The 23,601-nt window shown below is 39.0% G+C and overlaps 2 protein-coding genes across 3 annotated transcripts in view; one reads left to right on the top strand and one right to left on the bottom strand.

Annotated features, from left to right (window-relative positions):
• Positions 1-23,437, bottom strand: part of rerg (RAS-like, estrogen-regulated, growth inhibitor) — a 50,341-nt gene extending 26,904 nt beyond the window's left edge. Inside the window, exons 1-2 of one of the 2 annotated variants that reach the window (XM_044343919.1) lie at positions 22,865-23,437; positions 9,771-9,924 (exon numbers count right to left, since the gene is read on the bottom strand). In XM_044343919.1, the coding sequence (XP_044199854.1) occupies positions 9,771-9,831 (61 nt within the window). In that variant the 5' untranslated portion in view covers positions 9,832-9,924; positions 22,865-23,437. The remainder of the gene's footprint in view (positions 1-9,770; positions 9,925-22,864) is intronic. The other variant, XM_044343918.1, reaches the window with a different exon arrangement.
• LOC122975466 lies at positions 13,892-15,351 on the top strand. Its single transcript, XM_044343917.1, has 3 exons — positions 13,892-13,915; positions 14,373-15,022; positions 15,126-15,351. The coding sequence occupies exons 1-3, from the start codon at positions 13,913-13,915 to the stop codon at positions 15,271-15,273; spliced, it is 801 nt and encodes a 266-aa protein (XP_044199852.1). The 5' UTR covers positions 13,892-13,912; the 3' UTR covers positions 15,274-15,351.
• Positions 23,438-23,601: the final 164 nt, after the last annotated feature.

Raw genomic sequence — 23,601 nt, forward strand, 5'->3', positions numbered from 1 at the left:
GTATTGTATGTGATCAGGATATTTGTGCTTCAATTTTTTTTCCTACAGTAACTTTACTACAGTTTATACTTCTATCTTACTTTGTGATAGAGCAACAGCCGGCTACACACCTACTCATAGAACTGGAGTTACATCCACAGACAGTATGTCTATAGGTTGTTTTAGGCGTTTGAGCAGTGCTGTTGTTGTTTCTTCTGAGGACAGTCTCGATTGATCCTGATACATCAGTACAGTTTGTTGTAACTGAGTTTTCTTAACTGTGATAATCTGCCTTCTGTCACAAATATCAAAGAGGTTGTGTAAAGAAAATCAGAGGTCTAATAAATTGTTAACTCTTAACCTTATAATGTCTTCCAGAAGACACAAATGAATGTTTATAGAGAAATTCAAATTTGAAGATTTATTATTAAAAGGAAAGCAGAAAGTATTAAATAAACTGTTTCTTAAGGGTTTAATATAGGAAGATACAGTATTCAATAAATCAAATATCAGTGAAAGTGGCCTTGAATATACAACAATAACCTGAACCTGGGCTGATAATGCACCTTTAGAGGCAAAAAAGAAAATACTTAATGGATCCATCATGAAATTTTAAAAGTGCTGCTAATCTCTGGAGAGTGAGGTTGTTAAAAGCCGGGAGGGAAATAACCAGCGATGACTCACACGCTGGCCGAGGACAACGGCAGCAGTCAGAATATACTGAGTGGAGAATGGACAATATGTGGAGGCTGAGGAGAGTCGGAGGTGCGCTCTAAAAATAATTCAGCAGAAGAAATAAGCACGACCACTTGAGAAGCCCACCTTCCTGTGACACAATCATTTCCCTTTATGGGTCCGGTGCATCTTTGAGTGTGTGTAGGGAAGACGGACTAATTTGCAGATATTTATTCTGACAGGAGAAACAGAACATTGGTTACTAAGAACTTCGCTCCAGAAATATATCCCTTCTGGCAAAACCCAACATCAGTTAAACCAGTGTGAGTGTGTTTGTGGAGCGAAGGAGTGCCAGGTGAATAGAAACACAGCGGGGAGGTTTGGACTCTGAAGCAGGCAGATGGCCTTTAGAGAGCTCAAACAGATAAGTTGAACGGCAGAGACACCCTGTTCCTTTCTGAGGACAAAAGGAAGGTCCGGGCAGCAGATAATGCCTTCAGGAGAGGAAGAAGGAGAAAGAAAGACAAGCAGCGTGCAGGCACACCAAGGGACTTTAGGCTCTCTGACAATTTAACGAAGCCTTAGAGCTGCTCAGCTGCATTAACAGAGGGCCTGATTGTGTCTGATAATTTAAGTATTTGTTCACAGCTTGTTTTTGATAGCTTCCACAGGTACACTTTCCTACTGTATGAATACAAAGCAGGGTAGAACAAATTTAAATCTAATTCTAAATGAACAAAACACTGACATATTGGATATTGTGAACGTGTTAGCAAACAGTTGCCTGCTTACACATCCATCAGATACAGAGCAACATTAGCATTCATTTGGAATCGTGTTTCTGGTTACCTGACAGAGACAGTCTAAAATTCAGTCTCCTGTTACATCTATTTAAGTCTCCACACACTCCTGAATGAAATATCTGCCTCTTTAGTTGCTAACTTTGTCTGGAAGTAAGATTAATAAGAGTGGTGAGACTGAACCAAAATAGTAACATTTTGAGATGTGAAACCAAAACAATGAGCTGAAAGACGCTAAAACGCTCAGTAGTACTGAGTGGAAAAGCAGAGTCAGGTGATAATTCTGTGTGGGTTCATCTACTTTTTACATTACACATAGTAATTTGACCCATTCTAGATATGGATTATCACAGTTTGAATAAAATAAACCATTGATAATAATGAATCCAATGACAAGTGAAACAAATAGTGTTACAATCCTGTTAATGTCTTATTTCTGTGACACAGCTCACTATCTTCAATTAATGTATTGTGTGTTATATATTGTGTTAATGTCACATGTTCTGAGTTACCATACACTCACACACACACACACACACACACACACACACACATACACACACACATACAGCTGCAAGGGATTAGACAGAGGAGAAATGACTAGAACATTTTCATATGAACAGGAAACAAAGGCAGATCCATGCGGCGCAATTGTGGCTTTTACATGCAGACACAGTTGTGTTTCCATCACTTCAGAGGACATTACATTACACCTGCCTAACCCATACTTAAACCTTAACCTTAAAGTCTTCACCCTAAAACGTTATAAGGTCTTGCTCATTGTCCCCAGAAGAGAGAATTCCCAAAATGTGACTGTGTAAACAGAATTATGCCCCCACAACATGAGTAATACCTGGTACACACGCACATAGTAAGATACATGTAAAGGCTCAAAAATGGATGTCTTTGACATTTCTTTTTCTGCACCAGTTTACTAAATTATTCTTAGCTCAGGTGAAACCCATTGAACACTTGTGTGAAGAATACAGATCTTCTTTTTGTAAAACTCTTAAATAACTAACGATTTGTGTGTCTCACTTCAGCGGGTCCCTGTCTTGCCTAATCCCAACAAATTTCTTTCCCATCCCATCCTGAAAATATTTAACCAAAGCATTTTCCTCACTCTGTCCCAAAATCCAAAGCTTCCCTACAGCAACTCAAAATAACCCTGAAACTTTTAGCTCATTTCAATTCTGCTCCATTCCAACCCCAATGCACAGCAGCATAATTCATCTCCCACAGGAATCCTGCTCAATTTTGAAAATATAGTGTTCTTCATTTGTGCACCTGGCCCTGCTTGTGCTGCTACTGGGGCTTTCTTGACTTTTCACCCACATAGCAACAATGCCATGAGCTCTTAACACAAATTGTACAAATAAGCACAACTTAAAAGAATAAAGCCTTTACGTTTAGTCTTATGTAACACATTAAAGCACATAAAAGTCACTTAATGTTCTATACAGCAGCCACTCCCCTCACCTGAACATTCACATCACTCCAGCCGCTCTGAATGCCACTCGTGAACCTTTTCAGATCTCTTATCTAAAAGAGTAAAATCTACCTCCGACACACTGATTAGAGCACTTGTGCCTCAGCATAATGCATTTGATGAGTCATACCTCACCAGGTCCGGCATGCAGAATGTAATCAGGGAAGTCAAACAGCCAGCCAACTTCACAGGTGTGCGCTCTCTTGGATGTCAAAGGCCAAAGATGTACCTGGAAACCCGTGCAGCAGGATGAGCAACTGTCATTGTGCCTCTGAATCCTGTTAATTGCTTGGTGGCGCAGAGCAAGGAGCTGCGCACTGAAAACCCAATGGATGTCAAATCCCATCAATTATATAATTAATTGATAGTCCAGGCCTTTGATTTCCTTCAGCGGGCATCACAGGAAGTTGATTTTGGGAGCAGCATGATCACTGCAGCGGTGATTTAACTGTAAATGGTTGGTTGTGCCATCTTTCAGCAGGAAGCCTCCTTCAAAGTCATTATTATGAGCTCACAATGTAATATTGTCAAAACCATTTAGAGACATGCTGTCATCCTATACATTTCCTAGATAACAGTTATTTCCATGCAATTGTGTAACACTGGAAAGAATTAGACATTCATAATAAGTAAGTAATATTGTAAGCTCCTCAGCTAGAAAGAATGTAAGATTGTTTAATAATCGGAAACATTTTCATATTAATAAATTGCTTGCTCCTTTCTAACTGTCATGACACACCAGTGATTCATCAACAGTAAAAAATGCAAATAAAGAGCTACAAATGAAAAGTGAATGTAATGTGTTTTACAGCTGCAAGGGATTAGACAGAGGAGAAATGACTAGAACATTTTCATATGAACAGGAAACAAAGGCAGATCCAAGCGGCGCAACTGTGGCTTTCAGGGTGAAGGAACAGAATCTTGACTATTTTTGTCCACCAAGAACATGTTGTTTTGTTCTTTCGACAACACGTGTTGTCTGTGTTATAGTCCAACACAGTGACAGTCAGTATTTCGGCTGTCTGTCCAGTGTTGTATTTGTCTCTGTGGCTTCATCTCTCTTGCCTGTCCCCTGAATGACTGTTTACATCACGCTCCAGACTGACATGTACATTAGACTGATTCATGACCCTGTTTTGGGCGTTGGATGTGGTAAAGAGTAGTTTTTCTAAGGCCGACACATGTTGGCCCACTCCTTTGTTATTGTTCTGCTTTCTGGCCGTCAGATGCCCTGAGCAAAAGGGGGGGAGGGGGAAGCGAGATGTTCGAAGAGCGACGAGACAAGATGTTTTATGAGCTGGCGCGTCGCACCCTATAAAGTTAATTTCCCAAATGAACATCCAGCCATCTTTAAAAACACACCTCACTGCACTGTGTGAATGTGTGTGCACTGAGCGGGAAGCTCTGGGTCTGAAAAATGAGGCCAATGTGGAAGTGACTAAAATCTGCATTCTCTGGCTAGCAGGACTACAAAAATAAGTCAGATTGTATGGAAGTCTATGAGAAAATGGGTGAACTTCTCACTTGATTTATTACCCCAGTAAACAGTTTCCTAAAGAGTTTATGGTCTCCATCACTAGTTTCAGTTTATGAGTTAATTGTAATATTTTGGTCGCCTAAAAAAGTCATGTTTGAGGTTCAGTTGTAGCACGTTAAGCATGTTTTCGCTAGCCAAAATTAGCATTAGCATTAGCAATATCACAGTTAACCATAGACTGTAAATGCACTGTGCTAACCAAGCTAGCAGCTAGCAGCTAGTGTTAGGGTAAGCTCCACCCTCTTGTCCAAATATGGTCACTTCTGGCTCCAAAAAAACAAGATGGTGACAGTCAAAATGCCGAACTTGAAGCTTCAAAATGGGAGTCCACAAACCAATGGGCGACGTCATGGTGGCTATGTACTTTTTTTTTTTTTTAATGGTTTTTATGGTGTGCGTGTTCATGCTTTCACAGCAGTCAACAGCCAGATTTTATTCGCATTGTTTGATGAAATTTGATCAGGTAGAAATACCATTTGCTGCAATGTGAGTTTTTATTGGTAATTATTAGTTTGTATTTTTATGAAATTATAAGTGAAAATAGAAAATAGAAAAAATGATTCACAACAACATTTTGGAAAAAGTTTAGCTTTTCAGAAATTAAGTTTTAAGCTTAATTGGCTTTTTGTTCACTTGGAGGAGCGCAACATGGTGTGAACACAAAACATCTGATCACCTTAATGTATTACCAATGTTTTAGCAAACAGTTGGCTATTTATATGATACATCCAGCAGACAGACAACAGGAATCAGGTGTTTCTGGACACAGGATGTTCTACTGTGTTCACCAGCTAGTTGCTAACTTTGTCTGTCTGCCATTTGGTGCTGAACAGGTAGCGTACAGTGGGTTTTTAGAGCATTTTTGTGAAAACAGCTACAGTGGGAGCAAGCCAAAACTGAAAAGATGCAGGCCATGAAATCAAAACAACAAACATAAAGATGCTAAAATGCTCCATTGAGCTGAGGAGAATTGAAGAGTCACCTGATAATTCCTTGTAGGTAACTTAACATCAGCATTAACAAAATAGATTATTCTGTATGAACAATGTCAGAAAGTCTCAAATTAAGTTTTGATTAAACTGTCACTGTAAACAGCCAGAAGCTTACTTTGAAATACTCAAAGATGCTGAAAACAATAGGGGGAAAGTGACTCCAAGCTCAGATATTGATCTAATATCATGTTTTTCATCATATTTCTGTCAATAGTAGAGTCATATTAAATTATTTCACATGTCATCATGGGACAGAGTATTTGCTCATCTAACTCACTGACAACACTAAAAAACCCTGCCTGTATGTACTCAGCTTTATGGGATGAGGGGCTAAGTTGGAGGTACAGTAATTGGACGAATTTATCTTATTTCTCAACCCCGCTTTCCCTCCACTGAGTCAATAAACCAAAAAGCTGCAAAGTGCCAGAACAGCCACACTTGAGTTAATACACTCTGCTTTTTATTAGTGCTGGTTGGCTCTGCAGGAGTCCAGGTCAGACCATCACGAAGGGCTCTGCGACCCCCCCCCCCCACCTCACCCCCCCCCCCCCCCCCCCCCCCCCCCCCAACAATGCCAAGACCCCCAGCAGCTCTGCTCCCATTTTCTCCACAAAACAGCCTCTAGATTGACATGATTACTACAACAGCACAACTACACTGAAGTCCAACTAAAACAAGAGCCATTAGCATCAGACAAACACACACTTACACAGGCACTGCTATCATAAGTCAAGATGGAAATATCAGTGAATGGAAAACATCCATTTTGCCCCCAGTGCATTACAGTCTTGGTAACAGATGTGTTGTCGTTATCTACGAGACACTAAAAGAACATGGAGCTGCCTTTTAAATACACACCACAGTCCAACTGCAGCGAAAGTTAGGCTTGTGGTGATAAAGGACATAGGTCCTGCTCTGGAACAATCTATTGACAATCTATTGACTAAAGTTTGTTTTCAATTGCTTGTTTTGTCTGACCAGCAGTCCAAAACAGGGAGATATTGAATTTACAGTGATATAAAACAGAAAAATAAGCAAATCGTCCCAGCTGGATGCAGTGGATGTTTGACATTTTTTGTCCAATAAATAACTTAAACAATTCAATTAAATATCAAAATCATTGTCAATTAACTTTCTGTCAATTGCCTTATTGATTATTCCGAGACTGTATTGAAGATACAGTCTCGGAAGATCTCTGTATTAAGCTACAGAACAGACAGGCAGAATTTAGGGTGCCATTATTGCATTAATGCAATATTGTAAATTAGGCACAATACCCACTGAGTCAGAAATAACAGCACCATTTGCAGCTTTATTTGATTTGATTTGATTTGATTTGATTTTTTTTTTTTCATGGTAGAAATAAATCAACAGCAACCTTTTCATTAGCCTTATTTTCCATTGAAGTGAATCTTGGCTCACTCTGGAAAAATGTGTAGATTTTATTTTGAGCATTTATTTTTGTTTTTGATATTCCTTCAAATCCCTTCTTAAAGTCATAAACATTCCTGTTAGCATCAGCTGTACTTTCTGTTTCGGGATAATTAGCCAATGGTAGCATGCTAACACGCTAAACTAAAATTGCGTGACAGCCAAATAGAAAGAACCCTAGTGTCTTGCTCGACGGCACTTCAGTTGGGTGGCCTGGTTGAACTGTTTCAAACACAGTCTCTCTAAGTATTAAAACACTAGGCGTATAATCTCTTTAGCTGAGATGGAAGTACAGTTAATACAGATTTATGAACCACAAAAGAGTGCTCACTCCAACACGCCAGGTTCAAAACAACATCTCAAATCTGTTTAACATTAGTGTACATTTTTTCTCCTCTGTCATACTGTGCATGAAGTGGGAGGATAATTTACGGCCACAGTCCAGATGTTTGCCGATTGAGGAGAAGGCTGATTCATTAGCATCTGTGGGCTGCCACTAAAGGGCTATGTTTAGATGAGAGCTGTCCATTGTTGAAGGGATCACCGGGGCTACATGTAGCTTCAGATGTGACAACAATGACTACTGTCCTGCTGTGTGTCTGTTTCTGGGCATAAAAAAGAGCAAAGGGAGGCATGCGGGTTGACAGATGAGGTTCAGGCCACTGCAGAGCTACATGAATTAAATGTACATGTGAAAATAAAGTGTCCAAATGAAAAGGGAAGCAGGTTATTCAAGAGAGTTTTTTTCAGTGAGCAAATAATGAGTTTAGACCAGAACTAGGTTGAATAGAGGATGATAGATCAATTTTTAGCCACTAGCCACTAGCGTCGTGGCTCTAGGAATGGCAATATTGGTCTGTCTGTCAGTTGGTACCACACTTTGGTCCAGACTAAATCTTAACAGTTACACTCAGGATGAGCTGTAATACCTTTGGTGTTCCCTTAACTTTTCCTCTACTGCCCGTCACAAAGTTAAATTCTTTGATTTATGACCAATACTGCAAAACAAATTCATTCACATCAGCCTCAGCTGTACTTTGTGTTTAGGGCTAACGGTAAAAAAGTGAACATGATAAAGATTATACCTACTCATTGTAAACATGTTAACATGTTCATTGTGAGCATGCTATAGCAAACTGATGTTAGCATTTAACTTAAAGCTGAGGTGCTTTAATACAGCCTCACCAAGCCTTAGCATGGTTGTAGACTCTTATCTATTAAGATAAGACTTTAATGATCCCCAGAAGAAAAATTTGCACTTCACTATTACCACGTTGCATCCTCTCGTTAGGTATTTTTGTGATCCACATATGTCTATCATCTTCCCAGAATGATAAAATGCTTTACCCTGGTGACATCAATGTGTAAATCCAATGTTTCCACAGCTATGCTCTGCTCTACTTCTTCACTGGACATACATTGAGTCCCCCTGCGCTAGCTGTGGCAGTCTGTGGAAATGTTGGATTTTAACATTAGCTTTAATTCAGTTGATTTAAACATTTTAAAGTAGACTTAAGGACTGTGAGATCACAAAAACACTTTTGAAGGTAACCAATAAAAAAATTCACATTTTCACTTTTCCCCTGAGCTTTGAATAGGGAACACTATTTAACCGAATCATGGAATAACTTATGAAGCGCTGAGGTCACAAAGGGGGCTACACAACCGGCCATCCGCTTCTATATTTTGCAAGAAATCATCAGCAGTGTTTTTCAGTCTTGTTCCTGCTGCTGTGAAACTGAATGGGAGGTGAGCATGTTCTTGCAAGTTTTCAAATTCAATAATGATCACATAGAGGCCATTTTTAAAAGAAAATCAGCGGCTGACATAATGCCTGAAGCCTGAACAATAACCTAATCAACTATTTCCAGAATTTCAAATGAGAATATGAGGCTGGCAGCCACAGAGCAGGAAGTCACTGTAAAAACAGAGGAAAATAGAAGAGAGAAAAAAAGAAAGATGTGAAGGCTAGGGGCAGATGACAGCTTGTCTGATATAACTGACGGGTTTTTAGGGGACAAACTTGACTCAGAGTGGAGGTGATGGGCAGGGCTATGAATATGCTTCTCAGTTTAGGGAAAGAAGTTGCAGATTGGAGCTTCAAAGTCTGCAGTTCTCAAACAAGGTTTCAGACCTACATGTCAGACATCGTCAGCCGCACTGCCATGTTTTACATACTTTTCAGCACAGTACTTGCGTTGACCTCCACAGGCATCTTAACGGCCTTCTTTAACATGGAAGCGTGTTTTTGAACAGCTGATTGCTGTGCAGAAGCAATCTGTCTTGATTTGCAGCTGGCAGGAAACATATGGTCTATGTTATTGCGTTAGCTACTGGAGAAAACATACAGGGCGCCAGCTGAGCCCGAGCCCCTGCAGCTTATGGAAGAATGCTGAAATGAAATGATAATGACTCAACTGACTTATCTGTGGGAGTAAAAGTATTTAAGCCTGACTCAAAACAACCTCCTACTGTAATGTTAACTATGCAAACAAACTGAGTATGAGGAGAAATTATGGTGACCATAAAAATACTGATAGGAAGATGGAGGAAAAACATTAAACAGCAGAGTTCACGGTGAGACGTACAGTGGCAACATAAATGAGGCAGAGAGAGATAAAATACACACACCCTAAAACCTGCAGACACTCAGCCAGTCTTTTAAATGTCACCTGGAAATGTGTTTAAGATTAATCTAAGCTCCAAAACAAAGAGTAAAAAGCTGTTAAATAAGCCTGTTTCCAACCAAACACAACTTTCTTAAACTTCCTAGAACAAAAAATGAATGAAATAAGAAAAAGAGAACTTGAGAAAAACCTTTGTAAGAATCTGCATGTACACTGACAAACAGACACCGAGCAGCCTACCTGATTTGCCCACCCCCGCTCTGCCAAAGACGGCCAGCTTCACCTCCGGGCTTTTGGCCATGATTGCAGCTGCGGCCAGCAAAGCTCAGCGAGCCAGTCAGTGAGCTCTGAGGTCAACCATCCATCCTCTCATTCACACAGGAGGAAGCAGCGTCTGAGGAAACAAGGAGGGACAAGTTCATAAGCTACAAAGTACATTTCATCACTAACAACATGATTTATGTACTTTCATAAGATTTTTAATGCAGGATTTTGACTTTTACTAGACTAATATTCCTTTAGGATATTTGTGCTTTCAGCTCAGTAAATGTTTTTCTTTGTCCACCACAGTTTGTGAGTCATACAGTAATATCTTAGTGTCCTCCAGCAAGGCATTGTACTTTTTCAGTCCAGTCAGTCATAGCCTGACACTTCTGCTAATATAGTGCTATAGTACTAGTGCTTCTTTGTTTTACTGCACAGATATCATAAGGAGGTGGTCTGGGTGGGATGGGGTGGGGAGGACGGTGGGTGTTAAAGCTCCAGGTTCTGTTCAAATTTAACTCAAATTTTTAAAAAATTTACTGAACACTGGCAGAAGGAGGTGTGAATGTATGCTTGTTCCTATCCACTACTGTTGTGTGTTTGCATGTTATCAAATTAAACAGTTGGTGGCGCTAATTCTCAGTCTGGTCCTGTTAAACCATTGCAGAAGAAAAGCAACAAGATGACATAATTAAGAGCGCTAGTCAAACCTCAAATGATGGAAAGCCATGTGGGAAACCTGATGTAAACATGACACTTATGTTTGTTTCATGTAGTAATTTGAGGCATGTTACAGTCCCCTCATTGGTCTACACAGATCTGATGTTTTTGTCTTTTGAGTGGAAGCTTCAGTGACGTTTAAGTCACATGCGTCATTTATGACATCATTTATTTGGTAAAGTTTGTTTCCACATTTTCTTTTTATTGATACACCAGGTATTCCACCTCAGTAAAGGGTAAATTTCTTTTGCAATATTTAAACTTTTTTTAAAAAAATTTCTGCTAGTTCCACTATTTATAAGCGAAAAGATTAAAAAAAGATCAAAACTCATGGATGGAAATGCACTTCCCCTAACATAAAGCAAGTGCTGTGAGTGCCAAAAACTGACCCCAGAGAAGATTAATCATGCTTTAATTTCTATGAGAGAATGTTTTACAAGAGCAGAGATTGTAGGGAAAACAAATGCAATTTCGTCAGTGAACATTTTGCAGATACATACAGCATCAAAATGCTGCAACTTGGCAGATATATTTTCTTGAGATGGTAATAAAAAACATAATTCATGTAGCATTATATATCTAATTAAACATAGCTATGGTTGCAAATCTGTAATACATGTAATTTCTAGGAAGCAGGGTTGGATAGAGTGTGTGAGAGGTTGGTGAACAATTCAAAACAAATAAATAAATAACACAGCAATAGTTGGTGTTCCTGGCTAAGAGATGATGAGATTGTTCTACTCATGGAGCTGGATACACATGTGGGGAGCATGCACAAGTTGGTGTGTGGAACCAATTTTAGCAATTTTGGTAATGAAAGGCAGTAGCGCAATCCTGGCACAGCATGTCACAATCTAGAGAAAAGGATGGAACACAATGAGTACATTGTTCATGTGTTGAGACAGAATCAGTAAGAGGGCTTTTTTAGTAATAGACAAATAAATTCCTTTTTATCTCTGGGAGGTGCAGTCCCATAAATATAGACCTACATCACCTCAAATTAAACATATCTGTTGCAAATTTACATATGATGCAGAACTCACAAGGCTTTCAAGGGCAAATTATACCCATTTACTTTTGATTCTCAACTGAGAAAATTAAATTTCAGTCACTTTAGACGTAAATAGTATCTATAAAATTATTAATTAATAATAAAAGATTAATTATATAGACTGTTATTGATTTCAAGCGAATTGTAATTAAAAACTAACAAAAGTTTTTGTTTTATATATTGGAGATTTATCATAAAATGCATAAAAGCGGAACACTCATCATTGCACTGAACATCAGTTTGATAATTTTGTGACTTTTTTACATTTGTCATATTGTGATATATTGTATATCTTACATCTGTGCATCTGATATCAAAAAAATATTATTGCTAATATTTTGATACTGATATAAGTCCTAAAGTAATATGACATGTAATGAAGTCCAGCATGTTTTTTTTTTTTTCTATGGTCAAAATTCTTGTGTCTAAAGTGATTAATAAAGTCAGATTTCATTACATTTACATGTGCCAGTAATGTGGAGTATGGTGTGCATAAAAACACAAAAGAAAGTCCACTCATTTTGCTTTAACACAGTTTGAGTTGTGTGCAATGGTGCAGCGCTTTGAAATGCACAGCATGTTCCTCAAATTAAACTGTGCAGATGACACACACACATACACACACACAGACATTGTGTCATTATTCCTGCTGCTGTCTGTTGGAAACAGAGGTTTAATCAGCAGAAGGTGATGACCCTCTGACACCTTTGACTGTCCATCCATGGGAGAGAGGAAACAAAAGCACTGCATATCAATACATCTCAATTTTAAACACCACTAAGCAGTGTTTAGTGCAGAGACAGCAGTGTTAGCCCATGCATGCAGAGAGCTGAAATTGTCCATTCAAAAAGAAAACAGGGCTGCGGCCCTAAAACTTAAACAGCCAAGCACAGGTCCGTTTAATAAGAAAACAACCCACTGTGAAGTTATCTCAGAAGGTAATTGATTCTAAACTCCCACTGCAAAACACACTTTGTTTTTCTCCTGGCTGCTGCTCCAAACTTTAACCAAAAACAAGCAGACAACGATTAGAATCTAATTGAAATCTATAACTTAATGACTACAGAGGAATCCGGAGATACACTGACTTGAGGATGGTGTATTTCCAATTATCAGCAATGCTGACTGAGACAATACAACAACAAACACACAAGGCCGAGGCTTGGTGCAGCTGAAAAGTGAAAACCACAAGTGAAAGCATCACTTGTCTAATGAAACAATCCAGAATGTTGGGTTTTTTCATTTAAGTGAAATTTAGCGATGGTTGAATGCTTTGATTTGCAGTGTGTGTGATGCATTTCAGCTGCAAATGTATTCATGTATGGTTTTTATTACATTGTGCTGATCAGTGTCATTTTAATGCTGGAATTCAGCAGCAAAATGTATTATTTCTCTGCAGTTTTGGTTCTCTGCAGTTTTGGTTCATCTATTTCTTAAAGTCATCAAGACAATCTTGAAGAACTGATCGTCTGCTAACATTGTTATTGTCTGCATACAAATTGTGGGAAATGCTGTGCTGGTAATGTGACCCAAGGATAATATATACTGTACATAGATATAGAAAAGGACCTAGGATGGATCCTTGAGGAGCCCCAAAAGACACTGGGTGGACAAAAGATGTAGTTATAACACTTCCATACCCTTCTGTAACAGCTTCAGATTCAGTCTGTGAACATACAGTATACTGTACTTAATCATGAAAAACCTTGACATCTACTGCAGTTATAACATTTTAAACAGTCTTGCTGAGAGGCCGATTCATTTAATTAATTCAGTTTGACTCAGATGTACAACAATGGATCATCAGCATAAAAATATAAAAAGATGCTATGATGACAAATGTAAATACATGTAATGGACTGATTTTGCAAAAATGTACATGTTTGTGTTACTATCCATTTCCAATGAGGAACATCCTGGTTTAAACACTATAAAAAATGTTTTTGTGGTATTAAGTGCAATCATGTTCAACAAAGACAAAGGGCTTGTGTCTTTGAAGGTTGTATGAAGATGTGTGTTTGTGTTGGTGGTTTTCTTCCAACTGAATATCAGGAATCAGACAAGTTTGCAAAGTTGTAATAATTATAAATGTAAATACACATGTAATTGTTATTTTAGTGGTTGTAAAGCTGAAGTCAGCCAGTTGTTTGGAAGGTTCCATCAACCTTAATGACATCATGACGGTTCTAGAATCAAACACAACAGAAGCCTTAAGGATATTTGAGCCGCTTCATTTCTACATCTTCACCCTTCGAGTACAAACACAGAGAGAGTATCCAGTGTTTGAATATTTTGCAAGTTTTCAACAACAATGTTTGCCACAAGCTTCAACAGCTTTCAGACGGGCATGGTAAGTTGATTAAATGTCTTCATTTATCTGTATTCTAACACAAACAAATACTAAGTCTCATCTTTGAGGCAAGTAAATGACTGGTTACAATGTAAATATAAAGCACATTTTAATGCTTACTTTCATCATTTAAAAGGTTGAGTTCAGTTCTAACTAATAGTAAATGCCGAGCCCACTGACCTGTTGACCTTAGCAGGGAAATACACAGACATACACAGAACTATACAGAACTATAACTAGTCAGTAAGGAACATGGCACTTTTAAAATTAGTGGGAGTAAAGTGTATATAAATGACAATTATTATCAGGGTTATTAATTTTACACACAAGTACTTTGATTATTACATAGAAATAATATTTCTATATTTATTGCAAATGTTAAGCTTTAAGCTTTCTGGTAGTTTTTAAGGTTAAAATAACAGATGATCTAAACATGCATCCAAATATTCTCTCTTAGTATTGTAAAGGCAAGGATCCCCTCATGAAAGAGGTCACAGATGCCATGGCCAGACTCACAGTTACTGAGAACACACGTCCTCTTCCCACAGAGGATAGTGGTGTGGTGGCTATCACAGCAGCCATGGCACGGCTCATGATAAGTCCACTTCCCTCAAAAGTCCTGAAAGAGGGGAAATTTCACTTCCCATCGAGGCCCACCGAAAGCCCAATAGAGATGGTCATTGATGGTGAGCCCACTAGAGTCAGGAGAACTCTGGTTAAAGATGCTAGACTCTGGTGGGACAATGCACTGCAGTCTGCATCTGTAGGAAAGACACTGGAGGCCAAAGAGAAGGAGGCTCCTTGTATGGAGAGCCTTGCAACCACTTGCTCTATGGTTATTGAGGGAGAATCTGTCAGAATCCAGCAGATTCTGAGGATTGCACCGGAGACCCAAGTGAAGGAGACCTGCAGCCAGAAATCTACATGTATTCCCACCCAAAGCCCCAGCAGTGTTCAGCCACAGTCCACCAGAGTGAACCAGACTCTGACTGAAGATGCCAGAGTCTGGTGGAACACAGCCATGCTGCACCGGAAAAAGCCGGAGTTCCAAAAAAGGCCTTCGCATAAAAGGAAACGGGAGGCTGATGATCCAGCTGAAGGCAGAAGGTAGATGTTATATTATTTTCCTGTTCTGATTATTCTTTGTAAATGTTAAGATTCTAGAGATACAATTTTAAATTTCAACTTCAATTTCATCTTTATGCAAAAGTGCAGACAGACCTGCTAAGCAAAGGACCAGGAGAAAGGCTGACGGAAGTGGTGACCACACAAACAAAGATGATGCATCTTTGGTTTCCACGCCACAGCAGAGGAGTGGAGCACAAAGAAGAGACAGTTTTCAAATAATTCTTAGATGAATGAGTAAATGTAACCTTGTTGATGTTTCCTCAATGTGTATTCTTATCTCACTATTAAATATTTGTCTTTCTCTATCAGTTACACTTTCCAATGTGTCCACCTTTTAATGACACTTCTATTTAATAAATATGCCTCTTTTCAATTTAAAGATATGCAGAAAATGAACCACACTAAAATGAAACCAACTCACATAGTAACAGGAGCTCTTACTGGCCAGGGACAGAGGGGCCTTTCAGCCCTTATACAACATAACCTTGTTGCTGAAATGTACTGAAAAGAATCACTTTAATATAAGAAATTATCAGTTTGAAAGACCAATAATCAACATACATAGGCAGAGTTTGCTTTTATGAATAAATGTGTCCTTCATACAGGCCACACTTCCTTTACATACAGTATAACCCCATTTTTTTTTAGTATAACTGTATATTTTGCTGTGTCTTAATGATTATATCGGCTGTGACAAATTTAGTAAATACTTATGGTCAGGAGAATCTAAGCTCAAACGTCCACTTACTAGTTTTTTTTAACTGCTCCCAGAGATCAAGAATGAACATTAATGCTCAGATATTATTTGACTATTTTTCCTTTCCATGCAGTTCTTAATATGTGTCATAATATAAATACTTTGTTGCATCCTGAAACATTTGTACATGCCATGGATACTACTTTTTTGTTCCATTTTTGGAATTGCTTTTCCACTTTTGGAATGTCAGCTCTGTAGATCTGTTTCTGCCCTGTTTTGGCATGATACCGATTGTGTTGTTAGGCAATATAATAAAACACCAAATAAGTGATCGAGGGTGATAGAAAACTGGCTTCCACTAAAAACATTTCTGGCAGTCGTGAGAATCCTTCTATATCTTGCTTAAGTACATCTGCCCGGTCAGTGTATCTGTTTTGTAAATTCAATCGCACAAGAAAGTCTCTTCACTCATCCCTCTGTTAGTCTCTGTTGGGTGAAAGGAGACACAGCAAAGAAAGTTGGAAGGAGACTCAAAACAGATCACAAGTTCAGCAAACCTTGCCTGGTTAAATAAAGGCTGAAAAATGTGTGTCTGTCTGCATGTGTCAGTGCCAGAAACATGTTAGCCAACTTCACACTAGCTGAAGTTATAAAGTGGAAAATTTCCAATGCTTTCCTTCTTCATCTACTGCAGACACTCTCTCTCTCTTTCTCTTTCTCTCTCTCTCTCTCTCTCTCTCTCTCTCTCACAGACACACACACACACACACACACACACACACAGTCCGGGTTTAAGCTAACCTTTTCCCTTTTGTGCTGGCACACACGTCCATATATGGTGTGGCTGTGTGCCGTGTGGTGTGGCTCAAGTGGAGGTCGATCATCTGTCTCTCTGTCTCTCTCAGCTGGGGTCTTTATGACAGCCGTCAGCATGATTAAAGACTGTTGGGTTTTTTTTTCCATTATTAATGTGCCCTCCACACTTCCTTCCACCAACCAGAAAGCACAGTCAAAACAGTGCATTATGTAGTAATGGTGTGATGCTAATAACAGTTCCTTCTTTCCAGTTTAGTAAAGCAGTCCTCTAAGTTATGGTAAGAGTAGGGAAGGTCTGTGGTGTTAGGGTTAGGGTTAGAGGTATTTGTATGGAAGGTTTGAAGGGTTATGGCCTTTACGCACCGGGGGGGGGGTGTTTTTCTTGTGATTAATTTGCACGTCAACATATTTTTTTGAACTGTGTTTTTGTCATAAGTACTTTCACACAGAAGGAAAATATTACTCAGCGAAAAAGCGACATAAATTTTTATGGAACGAGGTTGGTTTTTCTGAGCTTTCACACCGCAAATAAAGGCATCAACCAATCATGTTGTGTGGAATGGACGTCATGTCACAACTCCCAATGACAATGGAGGATCTGTTGATTGTTTGTGTTTCCCATCACCCTGTATGGTATGACAAGGAACCCGAAGAGACTCCCTGGGTATTTTTTACACTCCAAGTCTCTGGACAGAGATGCTGAGTGCAGGACAGAGATCATTATCACTGGATGATGTTGAATCCATCATTTTACTGAAGAATGAGCTGTTGCAAATTATTTCGCAAATTTGCATTTGTGTTGCAAATTCGTATCGCTGCCAATATGAATAGTTTTGATGCAAAATAGTTCGCAGGTGAGTATTTCACATTTTCGTGTCATTTATTTGTCACATCTCTGGTGTGTAAAGGCCTTTAGGGTTAGAGATTACTAGGAAAGGTTTGAAGGGTTAGGGGTAGAGTCATTAATAGGAAGGTGTGAAGGGTTAGGGTTAGAGATATCGTAGGAAACATTTGAGGTGTTAAGATTAGGGTTGGGGGGTTAGAGATGTTTGTGGTGTGCCATTACATCCTCCAACCAGTGTTGATGAGACAGTGACACAGTCGTTTTCCATCTGAGAAGAATCAATCATCAAGCAAGCAGCATAGAGAAAGCCTAACCCTAACTTGGTGAGCTGTGCTATCTTTAAGTCCTCCAGAACCACCCTGAATATGGCCATCAAAGGGTTAGGATTATTAACTGCCACATATAGTAAATTTGAGAGGGTATTAAAAATCCCTGCCCAGAAATCTTCCAGCTGTGGACAGGACCAAAAGATATAGCTGTTGGTGCCTGGATATCACCTGCAACTTAAGCAATTCTCTTCTACTCCTGCAAAAGGTTTTGCCAATTTGCTGCTGGTCACATGAAGCCTATGAAGTACTCAAATTACTGAATATAGTATTTCATGCTTCATGCATACTGATGAGGAAAACTGCTACCTGCCAAGACATTTATGATATTCGTGAGCTCTGTTTTTTGTCCAACTGGATCTTAATGTGGTCTAAGGAAGGAGATGCAACTACGTAGATTGTCTTGTATAAAAGTAGATACTACCCTATGTTGCGGTGTGTCAATGTTCAAGGTATATAGATAAATACTTTATTTATCCCAAAGGGAGATTAATATGCCACAGCAGCCACCCGACATAAATCAAATCAAAATACAAAAACAGAGACAAAAAGGCAAAAGAAATAAATGCAATTAAAGGCTAAATTATATACACTCAAATGTAAAATATGAAAAAATGATGAATACAACAGATGTAAGTAGTAGTTCAAGTATTCTACTGTCCAGCATGGCCAATGTAATATATTCTGATATTAAGATGATTGAGACAGCACTCATGGCATTTTTTAGGCAACCTCATGTTAACAATTTTACACCCTGAGGATCATGTAATGTGAAAATAAAGGTCATTTTAAACATTTAAAAGCCTCAATAGAACTATGACTCTGAGCTTTGTGACACATACAGTATAACAACTGCTTGAAAACACAGCTTCACAACACAAGAAGAAAGAAAAATAGCTAGATCTGCTTGAAACTACAGTATTTTCATGCTTAGAAGTAAAAGGAGAAAATCCATGCTAGTGTTTTTGCAACATTTGCACAAAGCCAGCCATTATTGGTCAGACATCCATTATTTGGTCTCTTTGTGTATCACGCTGTAAACAGGAATATAAATGGAATAGTAGCAGCCCACATACACAGCTTGTTTATCTCTGTTCTGTTACAACATGTTTTTTTGAGATGTCTTACTGCCTTGATCCTTGCTTTTACGTTCTTTCTTTCTCTCTATCTGTTTAACTTTTCACACATATTACTACCAGCAGACATACACCACTGCTGTGTTCCCTCACTCTCCCACACAGCTACAGCAGCAGGAGCAGGGAAACACCAATGAGAGAGGAGGAAGAGGAACACACAGCAGTGTCTCCCTACACCGACATGGTCATTCTTGTGTTTTGCCATTTATGGCCTCCACCTACTCCACCCATCATCCTGACTTTCTCTCTCTCTCTCTGTCTCTCTCTCTCTCTCTCTCACACACACACACACACACACACACACACACTTCATTTAACAAAGTTACAGGATTAACAGTTCCAGTTAAGCTGCTCTTAAACTCAACTTTCTGCTTTGGAGTAGAGAACAACTGACTACTATACTAAAGCACTGACTAAATATTCAAGGCAAAACTAACTTACACCAGTGCTACTGTATCAAGAAAAAGAACTAACTACATTGTTATGGTAAATCACAAAGCTTCTGACTGCAGAAAAACGGTATAGCTACATCAGAGATCCAAGACAAACAACACTACTGCACACCAGTAGCAGGCCATGCATTTAAAGGTGCAGTCAAACATTTTGAAAAATACTGGCATGCATGTTTGCCACCTCTGCAAAGTCAAACAAGATGATCACTATCAACTTCATCTCTGTCCACCCAGTATAGAGGTAAACACGCCATGATGGGTTTAGCTGACCTTAGCACAAAGACTGGAATCAGGGGGAGGTTGCTTTATCAAAAGTGAGAAAAACACCTAGTATGTATATACATGTTGTATCTAGTCAGCTAGAAGGTTGATCAGTCTCCTGTTCAGTTGTGGGGTTTTGTCAGTAGAATCAACAGCAAACATGTAGTCACTGAGACCTGCGGTTGTTGGACAAGAAATACTTCCAACCCGTAACTGCTCCTAAAACTGCAATGCAGTAAATATTAATCTTCTCAGCTGACTCAGATTGCTGGGATGGCCCAGATGTGTATTTTCCAAAATGCTGGACTATAAACTAAGAAGTAGCCCTTCAATGAGGTCCCCCGTAAAGAACTAAGAGTGACGCATCCTTGTTCTGTAGTAGTTGTCTCTCTCGATCTCCCTCCCTACATTAAATGAATACTTCAACATTTATTCACTGTCTTGCAAAGAGTAAAATGAGAAGATCGATTCAACTCACATGTCTGAGAGTGGTATCAATCTTCTCATCAAACTCTCAGCAAAACAGTGAATAATCTTCCCAAGATGTATAACTACTTTGTAAAAAAAAACAACAACAAAAGAGTCAGACTATTTTAAACTTTCAAAGCAGCAGGTCTGGTCTGCAAAAAGAATGGAAAGTAAATGCACACCTACACATATGCTTCAGAATACCACACTCAAGACAAAAAGTACAAACTACATTGCTGCAATAACCCCAAATTACTAGTAGTAACAAAAGTGTTATGAAAGAGGCACAAGAAGCCAGGGCAAAAATTAGTAGCTACAGACTGAAAACAATAAGAAACAACAGCTCTAAGTTATAGTGTAAAGTACTGGTCCTGCTTTTCAGGCTGATGCCAAAAGGTACTAATGTGATTTCAGGATCTTTTCTGCTGTATCTTCAGATTTTGATTAATCACGATAAACTATTTTACATATGTCTAAATAGGTGAAGTGTCTCTGTGACTAAAACTTGTCTGTTACTGTTGGGAAAGAAAAAAAACTGACCTTTCATCCTGAAATACATGAGATTGACAGTCATATCACCAAAGTTTGAACCAATAATGGACCTGATCCCTTCTGTTTAGGATCCACAGCTTTGCTTTTTCTACTCATGAGCCTCTGCCCTATAGGGCCTCCATCCAAATTGTCAAACTGGGCACATGTATATTTTTTCCACTGTGTGCCCAGTTGGGTTTTGTGTCATTTTTACCCTGAGTAATGAATCTGGGTGGTGGTGCTGTGGTTGAGGAGGATTACAGACCTCTGAGCTCCAAACCATGGGAGGAGACCTGCTGCACCACAGGCTATACAAAGACACCAAACCACAGGCTTGTCATCAAAATACATATATTGAAATGGTGCACTGCCTCTGGAGGAAAACCAGTAAAACCAGTGGTGGAGAAAAGTAACAATGTCCTATTCAAACACAACTACTGACATTTCATTCAAGAGGAGTTAAGTATTTCAGTAGAATTACAGACTAATCCTCAAAAAATACACAACTAACTTTTACTAATTTTTTGTTACTTCCACCATTCATATCTGTAAAAATGATCTGGTTGGAAATAGGGTTTTTACTTTTAAAAAGAAATACTCTCCTTTCCTCTCAGTTCCTTTTGTAGCTGCTGCAAACACTGCTGGTGTTCAGTGGTGACAGTCTCTCTCAGACAGTCCTAATGCTGTTATACTGTTTGATCAAATATTTTCATCACAAGGACTCCTGTCTGAGAGGATTTTGTCTTTCTCTTCTGTTGTAGGGAAGAAAACTGAGAAACCTCTAATAAGAACAGCTATGTGAGTCATCAGTGGTGGAGGAAATCAAATCCTTTACTTAAGTAAAAGTTGAAATACCATAACGTAGAAAATATACAGGTACAGTACAAGTAGAAGTCCTCTGTTCAAAAAAGTAGAGAAGTATTAGCAGTAAAATGTACTTAAAGGTGCCTTGTGGAGTTCTAGTAAACAAACAAAAGTTATGTTTACATTCAGTGTTTCTTACCATAATAAAAACAATTCAGGGGCCCACTCTTAAAAACATTGATCCATAAAACTACTAGTGGTGAAAAACTCCACAGGGTACCTTTAAAGCAGCAAAAGTGAAAGTATTGATTATATGCATTGATGTGTAAACAGCATTTTAATGTTGTCACTGGTCAAAGAGGAGATCATTTTAACTAGTTATTGTTGTGTAGTTAGTCCATAAAAATGTAATAATAATCATATTTTTAAACTGATTGTGTATTTGTATGTAAAATCTTAAGCTGCAAAGTAACTAGTGCTGTCAGATAAATTGGTGGAATGAAAAATACAGTATTTCCTTCTGAAATGTAGTGCAGATGAAGTATAATGTAAGTAGCATAAAATGGAAAAATGCAAGGACAAATACCTCAGAATTACAGTATTGTGCTTAAATACAGTTCTTGAGTACACTGAGTCATCAACATTGCACATCACTGGAATACTTTATACGTCCTTGACTTTATCTTGATATGTCATCTAAGGGTTGCTGTAACTTGTTGTTTTTGAGGATATTCATTCAGTCGTCATTTCCTCCTCTTGCCAATTTCAAGTTAATGCAATAACACTGATTTAAAAAAAATCTTAACTTTTGCTGACATCCAACCCACAACCTTTTTCAGGATCCCTGAGAGTCCCAAAGACCCCAGTTTGGCAAGCACGTGTGTAGGATGTGCTGACCGACCCTAAACTCCATTGAGATGTGGGCTATTATGCAACATACAGAGCAGCTCATGAATGCCAATTGTGTCCTCAAACCCAAGAGGGGAAGGTGGAGGGAGATCAGGCAGCAAAGTAAGATGAAACTGCATATTCATGAAGACTGAAGTGGAGATACACTCCTGTGACTGCATTACAGAAAACTGTAGTATTTTGACACTGTGTGTTTTATCTTCAATTTGTTCCTATTTGATAATCTGGAATGTCTGGCTAGACAGATTTGTCCAACTTTTAAATGTTATAGTTATCTTACAAAAAGAGAAAATATGTTAGTGAGACACCATGATGTGACATAATTGAACATCAACCAAAATAAGCTCAATTTAAAATAACATGAATGCCAAAGACCAACCTGAGTAGAACTAGAAATAACCCATTATTTTATGTCATGAGACAGCTTTCTCTCAGAGGAATGTCTCTGAGTGTCAGCATGACCTTCCTTAAAGGTCTGACTCTACTGGTGAAATATCAAACCTCTTAGCCTGTCTGACCACAGATTTGATCATTTCCACACCTCAGTGTTGCAGTACTGTCTCCTGAAGGGACGCACCTCACATGAAAACACCGGCAGGAAGACTCACCAGCGACTGCTGAATGCAGTAATAATCTCCCAGTGATAAAACGCTGTTCAAGATGAGGGAAATAAAAACAAAGTTGGCAGGTCCGCTGATCAAAAATGATGCGTCTGACCTTCCCAGATGTAGATGTGGACGCCGCGCACCGCTGGATGGAGGTAGAGATAGAAAGCTGGATGGACGGATGGAAGGATGGATGGGTGGATGGATAGATGGAGGGATCCCGTCCGGACAGACCGAGCAGCAGCTCTGACTGGGATGAATGAATCCTTCAAGCGGAGGGTCAGAGGAAATATACGGAGCGGAGCTGCTGGAGTTCCCGACACTCTGCTGCCTCTGACCGGGCTGCTGCATGCCGTTGCATCTCCATACTGAGGGAAGACAGCGACCTCTAGAGGGTAAACGTGATAGTGCAGGCGCCGAGTTTATAAAGGGAAAATCCACACATTTAAACATCATTTTGCGTCTAATTATAATGGCCTAACTATGGCCAAAACAAAGCTACTCATGTAAACAGGTTACATTTTGGTAAATGGTGTTGAAGGGGCACTCCAGCGGTTTAGTCTTGTACTTCCATAAGGTCGAGAGACAGATTTAAAAAAGAATGGTCAAAATTGAAGAAGCAGACGCTGAGATATCCTGACTTATAATCAAGCTCCTAAGACACTGGATCCTACATTTTCCACGAATCACTGAAGTGCCCCTTTAATAT

Source organism: Thunnus albacares, chromosome 23 (assembly GCF_914725855.1).
Source record: "Thunnus albacares chromosome 23, fThuAlb1.1, whole genome shotgun sequence".
Classification (NCBI taxonomy): domain Eukaryota; kingdom Metazoa; phylum Chordata; class Actinopteri; order Scombriformes; family Scombridae; genus Thunnus; species Thunnus albacares.

What these genes read in the sequence shown, in the direction of transcription:
- LOC122975466 (XM_044343917.1), top strand. An exon ending in GATCCAGCTGAAGGCAGAAG is followed by an intron (nt 15,023 to 15,125) that starts GTAGATGTTATA and finishes TTTATGCAAAAG; the next exon opens with TGCAGACAGACCTGCTAAGC.